This window comes from Mustela erminea, chromosome 8 (assembly GCF_009829155.1).
Source record: "Mustela erminea isolate mMusErm1 chromosome 8, mMusErm1.Pri, whole genome shotgun sequence".
NCBI lineage: Eukaryota > Metazoa > Chordata > Mammalia > Carnivora > Mustelidae > Mustela > Mustela erminea.
Genome location: NC_045621.1, coordinates 8,656,748 through 8,669,481, shown reverse-complemented (window position 1 = coordinate 8,669,481; position 12,734 = coordinate 8,656,748). Strand labels below are relative to the sequence as shown.

At 35.8% G+C, this 12,734-nt stretch overlaps 1 protein-coding gene across 11 annotated transcripts in view; it reads right to left on the bottom strand.

Moving 5' to 3' along the window:
- The window catches only part of CCDC150 (coiled-coil domain containing 150), a 78,804-nt gene that overhangs the window by 28,991 nt on the left and 37,079 nt on the right, over positions 1-12,734 (bottom strand). For 9 of the 11 annotated variants that reach the window (XR_004288411.1, XM_032354251.1, XM_032354252.1 and 6 more), the window contains 2 exons: positions 7,476-7,589; positions 3,483-3,566 (listed from right to left, as the gene is read on the bottom strand). The exons of 1 other annotated variant lie outside the window; for it this stretch is intronic. Coding sequence is in view for 9 of the 10 variants with exons in the window: in XM_032354251.1 (XP_032210142.1) it covers positions 3,483-3,566; positions 7,476-7,589 (198 nt within the window). In the remaining variant the exon portion in view is untranslated. The remainder of the gene's footprint in view (positions 1-3,482; positions 3,567-7,475; positions 7,590-12,734) is intronic. One more of the 11 variants, XM_032354256.1, reaches the window with a different exon arrangement.

Below are 12,734 nucleotides of genomic sequence, written 5' to 3'. Positions count from 1 at the left end.
AGCAAGGCAAAAGAAAAATCTCATATAAACAACCTAACCCTACACCTAGAAGAGCTAGAAAAAGAAAAAGTCTAAAGCTAGCAGAAGGAAGGAAATAGTAAAGATTAGAGCAGAAATAAACAAAATAAAGACTGAAAAAGTAATAGAAGAGATGAGTAAAACCAAGAGCTGGTTCTTTGAGAAGATAAAACTGATAAACCTTTAACCAAACTCATCAAGAAAAAAAGGACTCAAATAAATACAATCAGAAGTGAAGGTGGAGAAATAAACACATTACAGAAATACTAAGGATTATATGAAAATATTATGAAAAATCATATGTCAACAAACTGGACAGCCTAGAAAACATGGATAAATTTCCTAGAAACATACAATCTCCCCAAAATGAATCAGGGATAGAAAATATGAACAGACTGATTACTAGCTGAATCGGTACTCAAAAAACTTCCAAAAAACAAAAGTCAAGGATCAGATGACTTCACAGGTGACTTCCACCAAACCCTTAAAGTAACAGGTTCTAGGGTACCTGGGTGGCTCAGTGAGTTAAGTGCCTGGCTTTGGCTCAGGTCATGATCCTGGAGTCCTGGGACTGAGCCCTGCATTGGGCTCCCTGCTGAGTAGGAGCCTGCTTCTTCCTCTGCCCCTGCTCCTGCTCTCTATCTCAAATAAATAAATAAAATAAAAAAAAAAAAGTAACAAGTTCTTCTGATACTACAGTGGTTTATTGCCTACATTTAAAAATATTTTAACTACAGTTGTCACAGGATATTATATAATTTTCCCTGTCACTTATTTATTCCATAATTGGAAGTTTGTACCTATTAATCGCCTTCACCTATTTCACCACCCCCAACCCTGACGACCATCAGTTCTCTGTGTTTATGAATCTGTTACTGGTTTTTGTTTTTGTTTTTAATTTGTTCTGTCTTTTGGAAGTTTTTCTTCCTCTTATATTTTGGAATATTTGGGAAGAATAGCCATAAAAAAGAATGAAATCTTGACATCTGCAATGACACGGATGGACTTAGAGAGTGTGATGCTAAGTGAAAGAAGTCAGAGAAAAACAAATACCCTACAATTTCACATCTACGTGGAACCTAAAAGACAAAACAAATGAACAGAAAAAAACCAGAAACAGATTCAAAAATACATGGTTTTTAGAGGTGGGGAGGATGGGGTGGATGAATTAGGTGAAGGGGATTAGGAGAGACAAACTTCCAGTTATGAAATAAGTAAATGACAGAGATGAAAAGTACAGCATTGGGAATATTGTCAATAATGTTATAATAACTTTGTATGGTGACACATGGCATCTACACCCATGGTAAGCACTTCATAATGTACATAATTACTGATCCACTATGTTGTGTGTCAAAAGTTCTATAATATGTCAATGGTGCTTCAATTAAAAATTTAAAAATGTAGGCAGTAAACCACAGCAGTATTAGCAGAAGCTCTTACTTTTTCTCCAACAGACATCACAGATATTTTCATATCACGTAACAGTTACTGCAAATATCTTGAACAGCTGTTTGTGCTTATCACTGGTTTGAAATTATAGAGTTTACTAGAACACCATTAGCTGTTGTTATGGAATGCATTAAAAAAGAAACAAATATTTAAGTATCACAATTATTTCTGAACATTTTGATAAAGATTTTTAAAAGAACTAAATTTTTTTTTTTTTATAGAGTGCACAAAGCGGGTTAAGCGGGGGGAGAGGCAGAGGGAAAGGGAAGAAAGAATTTTTTTGTTTGTTTTTAAAGATTTTATTTAGTTCAGAGAGAGAGAAGACACACAGGGGAAGTGGTAGAGGGAGAAGGAGAAGCTGGCTCTCCGCTGTGCAGGGAGCCTGACCTGGGGCTTGATCCCAGGATCATGACCTGAGCCCACGTATAACTAACTGGGCCACCCAGGCGCCCCTTGAAAGAAAGAATCTTTCCATCTCACGACAACGACACTGAGGATCATGACCTAAGCCGAGATCAAGAGTCCAAAGCTTAACCAACTGGGCTACCTCAGTACCCCAGGAACTGAGTTAAAAAAAAAAAAAAAATGAAATTTTAAGAAAATTAAGACATACCCAAGGTTATACAAATATAAATGATTATATTTAAATGTATCATGCACTCCAGAATATATTAATTAAGAGCATACAAACAGTGCTCAAATAGTCTTATTTTTTAGTGGACAATATATTGTTTCACAGCCATGGTTTACCAACTGCCTTTCACATATCTGCGCCGATCTTGTGCGCTACTCTCCTAACAGGCTCTCAGAGCAGATGAGATGAGCTTAGCACTGACGTGTTTTACAGTCTGTAGGGAGATGACTTAATCAGATCAGCTCATGGTCTCCGAGCCTAACGGGACTGCACTTCATACCATCGAATCCGGGGTCCTCAAGTACACAGCTGCACACTGGAGTCCCTGGGGACTCAAAAAGCACTGAAGCCGAGGACCTGGTCCCTGAGATTCTGATCCGGTTGCTCTGGGGTGCAAGCCTTGTCATGGGATTTAGTTAGACAGAAAAACTGAGAGAGTTTCACTGTGAATGAGAACACGGTCACCCAAATCCTACCATTTTTTTATACTTGCTCATCACATATCAAATCATCTATCAGTTTCCTCTACTGAGCCACCAAACGATTTTTTCTTTTTTTTCTCGTTCATTCCAGAGTAAATGGCAGACATCATACACTTCCCAGAATGAGGTGTTTAAAAATTCCTCAAACGGTCATGTGTAGCTAAGCTGTGAACTACTTATTCAGATTTCAGCATTTCCACATGGAGCCGGTTATCAGCGGCAAACTTCCCGCCCACAGGCAGCAAGACAGTATCATCCCATTCACTTAAGTCTATTGCCTGTGAGTCCCAATTCCAGGGCTCTTTCCTTCCTTCTTTCTTTCTCTCTTTTTTTTTTTTTTTTAAGATTTTATTTATTTATTTGACACAGAGAGAGAGATCACAAGAAGGCAGAGAGGCAGGCAGAGAGAGAGGTTGGGGGGAAGCAGGCTCCCCGCAGAGCAGAGAACCTGATGTGGGGCTCGATCCCAGGATACTGAAACCCTGACCTGAGCTGAAGGCAGAGGCTTTAACCCACTGAGCCACCCAGGTGTCCCCCAGGGTTATTTCTTTTTAAGAACATTATAAAATTTCAGCAAAAAAGAGAGCATGGGCTGTCTACATTCTCCATGAATGACCATGCAAGCATGAAACAATTATAATACAGCTTCAAATAGTCACAGAATGGGTTTTGGTTTCAAAATTTGGTTTCATAATTTCATACATATTCAGTATTACATTACAGATATGTGAATAGAAGTCACCTGGATTTTATTTAATAAGGCAACAAACTAAGGAGGGGGGCATTCAAACACTTTGGTCCAAAGTTACAGAATTTCTCAAAACCTAGCAATATTTAGTATGAAAACTGTTATTAAAAAAATTATATAACACAAATCAGAAAATAAAATCTCATACCTGGAGTTTTCCCTTTTCATAGGCCAGTTTATTTTTACTCTCAGTAATTTTTCCCAAGGCCTTTTCCACTTGCTGCTGGGCAAGCTGACAAAGCAAACACAGGTGTCAGCACTGAGGCATAAAACGGAATAACCACTTCTGAACAAGTATTTATACCTTAGCATTTCTACAGTGCCCAAACCAGGATATATATTTATTTGCCTCTGCTGCCTCTTAGCTCTTCCCTAGAGTGACCAGTACTTCTATACAACCTACCCCCAAATTATGCACATTCAATATAAAAATTTATATCCAATATTAAGCAACAGTAGGTTAACTATTACGGCCATCTGAGTATTTGTCCTATCAGACCAGTATTTATTTCATACATAATTACACATATTTGTACATTGTCTCTCAAAGTTTCTTTCCTTCTTCTTCTTTTTTTTTTTTTTAAAGACAGAGAGCGCTTGAGAATGTGCAAGGGAGGAGCGAGAGAGTGCAAGCGGGGAGTGGGAGAGGGAGAGGGAGAGAATCGTAAGTAGGCTCCTGCGGAGCCCAGTATGGAGCTTGATCTCAAGATCTGAGATCATGACCTGAGCCTAAATCAAAAGTTGGATGTTTAGCAGCCATCCAGGTGCCCTGTTAAAGTTTCATTTTTAATCACTATGTGTGCTTCCTACTAATGCAAAGGAAAATATGTTTAAAAAGCATTCAGACCCAATAAAGTATTGGTTTCAAAGTAACCTAAGAGAGCTACAGATTGTTATCAATAAAAAGGAGACTAATAGCGATATATTATCATAAAATTACTCAATTTTCTGTCAGTGGAAATTCCCCTTTCCCACAATACTTCTATTTTGGAAACTGAAGTAAAAATATTCCATGAACACAACATTTGGGATTATGTTTTGACCAAGTCTTCAGCAAAAATAAATGATAAGGGTGGCCACTGATGTTACAAAAACAAAGATATACCATAATCATACAAACTCAGTTATTTAAAATTCAATTCTAAATTCTACAAATTGAGGTACCCAATGTATAGTAAAGAGCAGATTTGGTGTATAAAACACCAAGAACTAGACTTAACCTAAAATATGCTAGCTGTAACAAACAGAGGAAACCGCTTGTCTTTTTGGAATATGAAAAAGGTTTTTTTTGTAGTAACTTAGATGATCTGGGTCTCTTATAAAAGGTATCCAGGAATTTTTTAAATAATGGTACTTTGACCTCAATAAAATTCCCTCTTTTAAGCAAAGGCATAAGAAATTCTATTAATCTTTTAAATATGCTTTTAAAATAATTTCCCTTTCTTTGGTTACCTAGCAAAATCAAAATGTGATTCATATTTGACACAAGGTCCTTTATTTAAATTCACAACAAACAAAAAAGAAATTATTCTAGTTGCTAAAGGAAAGCAGATATTAAGGCAATAATTTAAATTATTTTTTCCAGACTATTTAAATAGGCCTTATATTTAAGAGAATCAGTGGGAGACCAGAAATTAGAGAGCACTTGAATGAGTGATTATCTTGGATTCTGAGTTGTGAAAGGCGAAAAAGAGATTAACCTTTGCTTAAATAATCTTGTCAATATACTATATAAATTATTAATATGCAAAGCAAAATAAAAATTGAAGAATCACTTAAGAACCATACAAAGAAAAATGCTAATGGTTAGAATATGCATTTTAACTGATTCAAAGATTTCACTCTTTGGAAAAAGCAGGAAGCAAACAGAATTATCTTAAGATATAAAAGACAGGTTGACAAGGATTCAATTGTAAATCTCCCCCATTTTCATCATTCCTCACTATGGTTCCCTGGGTTAAGAGACTTAAATTCTACCATCCTTAAAGGATGAAATAATAGAAATAAACCCAAAATCAGTGTGAAGGAGGAAAAAAAAATACTGTTTAAACATGGATAAAGTATGCTAAGCTCTGTGATGAGCACTTTACATACAGTATGACATTTACTCCTCATGTCCTGGCAAGACATATGACCCTCCTTATATTCTACTGAATTAATCTTTCTTAAATACCTATTATGTATTAGGTACTATGTTAGGTAAGGGAATATAAAGATAAGTAACTATAGTTCTTACATTAGAAGAGAGTGAAGGCAGATAGATAATTCTAATCAATGAAGTTATTATTTTGATATGTACGAGCACAGTGTGCTGTAGGAAACCCATGGTTAGGAGGGATCCTCTTAGTGCCAAAGGCCCTAAAGTTTAAGGCTTGCACAAGTCACACAGTCAATGGAACCAAGCGTTGAAACCAGGTCTGTCTGAGTTCAAATCACAGGTGTGGCATATACAGCACATACTCATAAGCATTCTCTCCAAAATCCAGGAAGAAGTTATACTAGAAGGCAGCTTTTATTGAGAATTTCAAGTGTTAATTCCCAAAGAACAAAAATACACTGCCAACATTGAATGGTGATAGGTTTAATGATACTGTTGAGATTAAAAAAAACAAACAAACAAAATCCCAAATCCTGACCCCTCAACCTCATTTCTCAAGACTCATACCGCCAAATGGTAGGGCTTCTGGGCAGGCATGGTCAGAGAAAATTCTATGAAGAAGCACAAAACTGCAAGACGGAATTGAGGTGTGGTTTATTACTGGGAGACCTTAAGAGGTGCTATGAGCAGGAAAGAATCAACACTGACTGATCGAATCATTGTCAGGATCTGTCAAAATCACTACTAGGATGAGGCCACAGGCCTACTCACCGGCAGTGGGGCATGAAAGAATCAGGCAGACTGAGATGTGGTCGTCAGAGGGACCAGAAGCAGGTGGGTTGATAAGCCCAGCTGATGCATGGCCAATGAGCAAGTAGTGGACATGGATAAATCTTTAAACTTGGGGGTGGGAATATTGGTCTGAGATAGTATGAGGAATTAGAACTAATGCACCTTGTTGCTGTAATAGCAACTTAAAGGCTTTTTTTCTGGGATGACTCAGATACTAAAAGTTCAGTAAATGGTAGTTATCTGCTACATGCTTTACAAGATTAACATACTTAATCCTTAACTTCCTAATAAAGGTATTAATTTCCCTACTTTGACAGATTAAGAAACTGAGGATCTGAGAGGTCACAGCCAAAATTGAAACACAGGCAGTCTGACTCTAAAGCTATGAAAATGTACTGGATTTAGAATTACCCTCTAGGTTTTCATAATTGAAGTAATGAGAAGCTTATGATAGAAGTTGAAAGAATTTAACTCAGATGAAGAGAGACTCACATGGGGGCCATCTCTGCAATTTTCAAAGGCGATCAGCATGCTATAGAAACAATTATTTTTTCAAGTACTCAAAAGCACACAGGAAAACTTATTAGTTGTTTAACAAAATGATCATCTCTTTAAATACCCTTCACTGAGAGAGGTTTTGTGAACTCTACCATTTATTTGTTTTGCACTGACCTTGTCAAACAGCTTTTAGAAATTTTACTTATTACTGATTGCCTAATGGAACTCTTAGACAAAGAAAAGAAAAATTTAAGTTTCTTCCTCATAATTTATGATAGAGGAAATATTTTTTTTTAAGATTTTATTTATTTATTTGAGAGACGAAGATCACAAGTAGGCAGAGAAGCAGGCAGAAAGAGAGGAGGAAGCAGGCTCCCTGCTGAGCAGACAGCCTGATGCAGGGCTTGATCCCAGGACCCTGGGATCATGACGTGAGCTGAAGGCAGAGGCTTTAACTCACTGAGCCACCCAGGGGCCCCAGTAGAGGAAATATTTTTAAGCATTATAAATATTTGTGCTTTTCAGTATTATATAGATCATCTGTGGAGGCAGTTATTTAATAGTTGCCTTAAATTCTTGTTTTCTTAAATCTCTTATTGTTTAAGTACTCATAAGGCTCTCTGTTATATTTAGCCTGAGTTACTCAGGACTTAATAATAATTATTAAAACACCAATAAATGAAGAAAACCCATCTTTTGACTTTGATTTTTAAATTCTTAATTCTTAATTTAGACTGACCTTTTTATACCCACCCCATTGTAATCAGAAGTGACTTGCCGAAGTTCTAGGGAAGCCATTTGTTCTGCCAGGTGTTTATTCTTTTCCTCTAGAATGCGCAGGTTTTGGGTTAATGCATTTATATCTATCTTTGAAACACAAAAGGGGAAAAGAAATCTATTTATGCTAGATTCAAAAATATTACCTTATTTTAAAAATGACATTTTAAACTGTAATTTAGAGCTTATTGCATGAACACGTCCTCCTGTCTCTAAATGCAGGGATTTGTAGTCTGATAGCTCTATAATTTCGTAAACTTTTTTCTTTTCTTTTAAAAATTTTCAGCTTTTTTAGTTGTCTTCAGCAGGATGGCTATGACAAATTACATCACTCACATTTACTAGAAGTAGAAAATCTCTGGAACTTGGTATTTACTTATATATTAATTTCAGCTTATGAATATAGATGCAGAAAGTCTCCACCAAACACTAGTAAAATGAATTCAGCAATATATAAAAAGGATAACAAGTCAGGACTATTTATCCCAGTAATACAAAGCTTGTCAAACATTCAAAATTAATTAGTATAATTCACTATATCAATATATTAGAGAAGAAAAGATGTTAATAACTCTATTACCCATAGCTCAAAAATTTATAGTAAAATAAAGAATAAGGGGATTTAAAAAGTACACTAGAAATATCTTCTTAACAAAGAAGGCAGCAGTAATGGAGAGAGGAATAAGAAACATATAAGACATGAAAAATAGTGGCAGATGTAAATCCTATCATTAATTATGATAAATATAAATGGATTAAACACCCCACCAAAAAAAGGAGACAGGCAAAATGAATTTTTTAAAAGATCCAACTATATGCTGTTTATAAAAGACACATTTTTAGATTCAAAAACACAAATGGGTTGAAAGAAAAAGAATGGAAAAAAAATATCATGTGAACAGTAACCTGAAAAGAGCTGGAGTGGTTAGACAAAATAAACAAAAATGTGTGAGATAAAGAAGGCCTTTTATCATAATGGTTTATAAGAAATAAGTGTGGTCACTCAGATGACCAAAATATATGTCGCAGATATATGTGGCCTTCATTTACAGTTCCTGAGAACTGTGGAACAGAGCCATAACGGTGAAATGTGTTCCTGTTATTAATGAAGGTGACTTCTGGTCCCCACCCAAGCATAGGGGCTGATTGCCAGGAGGACCAACCATGTGATTAGTGGGTTGGAACTTTCAGTCCTAGTCCCTAACCTCCAGGGAGGGAAGAGGGACTGAAGACTGAATCAGCTAATGGTCAATGACTTAGTCAGTCATGACTATGCAGTGAAGCCTCCATAAACCCCCCAAAGGACCGAGTTCTATGAGCTTCTGGGTTGTGAACACATGGAAATTAGGGATAGTGGTGCTCCTGGAGAGGTATGGAACTCACTGCTATTTCCCCATACTTCATCTTATGTTATCTCTTCATCTGGCTGTTGACTTGTATCATTTATCATATCCTTTCAAAAACTGGTAAATGTATCTCCGTAAGTGCTGTGAGCCACTTTAGCAAATTAAAAGAATCTAAGGAGGAGATTGTTGGAACCTCCAATCTATAGCCAATAGGTCAGAAGCACAACAGCCTGGTGTTAACAACCTGGAGCATGCAACTTGTATCTGAAGTAGGAGTTCAAGAGTGGGAACAGTCCTGTAGGACTGAACTTGTCCTACAGGTCGTGTAGGACTAAATGCTATTTCTGAGTAGTAGTGTAAGAATTGAGTACAATTCTTGGACACTTTGCTGGTATCCAAAATCTGTTTGGTGTTATGTGTGTGGGAACCCCCCCCCCCGCACACATGTTGTAAGTGGGTCCAGAAACTTAAAAAAGACATTACATATTGAAAAAAGGGTCAATACATCAAGAAGATATAACATTTATAAATATATGTGCCTCTAACAACAGAGTCCCAGTGTAAATGAAGCAAAAACTAACAGAATTAAAGGTAGAGAAAAATGATTCAACATAGCTGGGCACTTTAATATCCCACTTCCAGTAATGAATAGAAAAATTAGAAGATCAGTGAGGAGACATAACTTGAAAACACTATGAAGAACTGGACATCTATAGAAAACTCATTCCAACAATAGCAGAATACCATTTTTCTCAAGAGCACATACAACATTCTCCAGAATGTTCCATATGTTAAGCCATAGAACAACTCTCAATATATTTGAAGGACTGGAATTATACAAAATATGTTCTCCAACCACAATGAAATAAAATTGGAAATTAATGAAAGAAGGAAATTTGGAAGGGTCACATATATGAGAAAATTAAACAACAAACTTATAAATAACAAATGAGTCAAAAAGAAAATCACAAGGGAAGTTAAGGATACTTTGAGTTGAATGAAAATGAAAACATGACAAAATGTATAGTATGCAGCTAAAGCAGTGCTTAGAGGGAAATTTATAGCTGTAGACACCAATGTTAAAAAAGAAGAAATAAACCAACAACCTAAGATACTCTCTTAAGAAACTAGAAAAGGAACAAATTAAACCTAAGCAAGCAGAAGGAAGAAAGTAATGAGGATTAGGGCAGAAACAAAAGGCAGAATAGAGAAACAACAGACATGATCGCTAAAACCAAAAGCTGGTTCTTTGACAAGATGAACAAAATGGACAAACCTTTAGCTATATTACCAATAATAAAAAGACACAAATTACTGAAACTGGGAATGAAAGAAGGAACATTACACTGAATATAAAGAAATGAAGAAAAGGAGCTACTCTGAACAATTGTATACCAATAAATTAGAAAGCCTCGGTGATATGGGAAAATTCCTAGAAAGACCAAACTACTGAAACTGACTAAAGAAAGAAGTAGAAAATGTGAATAGGCCTTTAATAAATAAAGAGACTCAATTAATAATAAAAATTAAAAAGAAATAAAATTTAAAACTCCCCACAAAGAAAAACCTAGAACTATGGTGAATTCTACAAACATTTAAAGATGAATTATCAGGAGCACCTGGGTGGCTCAGTGGATTAAAGTCTCTGCCTTCAGCTCAGGTCATGATCTCAGGGTCCTGGGTTTGAGCCCCACATCGGGCTCTCTGCTCAGCGGGGAGCCTGCTTCCCTTCCTCTCTCTCTGCCTGCTTCTCTGCCTACTTGTGATCTCTGTCTGTCAAATAAATAAATAAAATATTTTTTAAAAAGATGAAATATCATTAATCCCTCAAAAACTCTTCCCAAAAATAGAACAGGCGGGAACATTTACCAAATCATTTTAAGAGGGCACTATTACCTTGATACCCAAACCAAAGACATCATAAGAAAACTATAAAATAATATCCCATATTTATAACAATTCAAAAATCCTCAAAAAGGTGTTAGCAAGCCAAATGAAACAATATAAAAAGGATTACACTCATGAGCAAGTAAAAGTTATCCCCCAAATGAAAGCTTGGTTCAACATTTGAAATAAAACAATGTAAAATAATCTACCAGATTATCTCGATAGCATAGAAAACGCAATTGACAAAATTCAACATACTTTCATGATAAAAACTCTCCAAATTAGGAATAGAAGAGAATCTTCTCATCCTGCTAAAGGGCATTTAGAAAAAGCCCAGAGCTAATACTGTACTTAACAGTGACAGATTGAAATCTTTCCCCCTAAAATCAGGAACAAGACAAGAATGTCTGTCTGCTCCAACGTTTCTACTCAGCATTATAGTGGAGATTCTATTGAAGGCAATTACACAAGAAAAAGAAAGAAAAGGCAGTGAAATGTGAAAGGAAGAAATAAAACTATCTCTATTTTCAGATGATACATTCTTATAGAGAAAAAAATACAAGGTATTATGATTATTGCAAAAGTCCCCTAATCTACAGATTCAAGGCAAACTCTATCAAAATTATAGCTGCCTTTTTTGCAAAAATGGAAAAGCTGACTCTAAAATTCATATAGAAACATAAGTATTCAGAATTGTCAGAACAATCTTGGTGGGGGGGGGAGACAAAGTTGGAGGACTCATGCATCTTGATTTCAAAACTTGCTACAAAGCTACAGTAATCAAAACTGTGTGGTTCTGACATATGAAAGACATACAGACCAGTGGAACAGAATTGAGAGTCTAGAATAAACCCATACATCTATGGTTAATTGCGTTTTGACAAGGGAGTCAAGACTATTCAAAAGAAAGAAGAGCTTTTCAACAATGGTGCTGGGACAACTGGATAACCACAGGCAAAATAATTAAGTTGAACCTCTACCTCAACCCATATATGAACAAAGACCTATATATGTAAAACTATAAAAAATCTTAGAATAAAAAACTGTTAATTTTTGTGACCCTGGATTAGGCAAGTTTCTCAAATGTGACATTTAAAGCATAAGCAACAACAACAAAAAAAGTAAATTGAACATAATAAAAATCTAAAAATTTAAAAACAGAACCCAGAGAATGGGAGAAAAATATCTGCAAACCACATATCTGATAGGGTCTACGATCTAGAATATATAAACTCTTTTTAACTGAACAATTAAAAGACAAACCAGTTTACAATGAGCTACTGATCTGAATAGACATTTCTCCAAAGAAGATATACAAATGGCCAATGAGCACATAAAAAGATACTCAACATCAGTAGTCATTAGGGAGATGCACATCTAAACCACACGGTACCTCTTTTCACATCTACTAGGATGGTTATTATTAAAAAACAAAAAAACAGGAACCTCTGCAAAGATGGCAGAGGAGTAAGGGACCCTATTTTTAACTAGTCCCTGAATTGAGCTGGATATCTACCAGAATATTCTGTACACCCATGAAATCAGCCTCTGATGTAAGAAGATACACCTAGATTTCTACAAACAGAATACCCCAGGTGGCTGGTCTTTGAGGTATGAACCAGGGAACCATGACACACACACAAAGAGTGAATTATTACTCACCCATAAAATGAATGAAAGGGATGAAATATTGCTATGTACAACATGGATGAACCCCAAAAGTGTTATGCTAAGAAGGCAGATACAAAAGATCACATATTGTATGAATATATGAAATATCTAAAATAGGTAAATCTATACAGATGGAACGCAGATTAGTGGCTGTTAAAGTTAGGGGAAGAGGGGAATAGGGAGTAATTACTTAATGGGTACAGGGTTTCCTTTTGGGGTGATGAAAATGTTTTGGAACTAGAAGAGTTAGTGGTTATACAACATTGTAAGTATACAAAATGCCACTGAATTGTTCACTTTAAAGTGTATGATTTTCTTTTATGTGAATTTC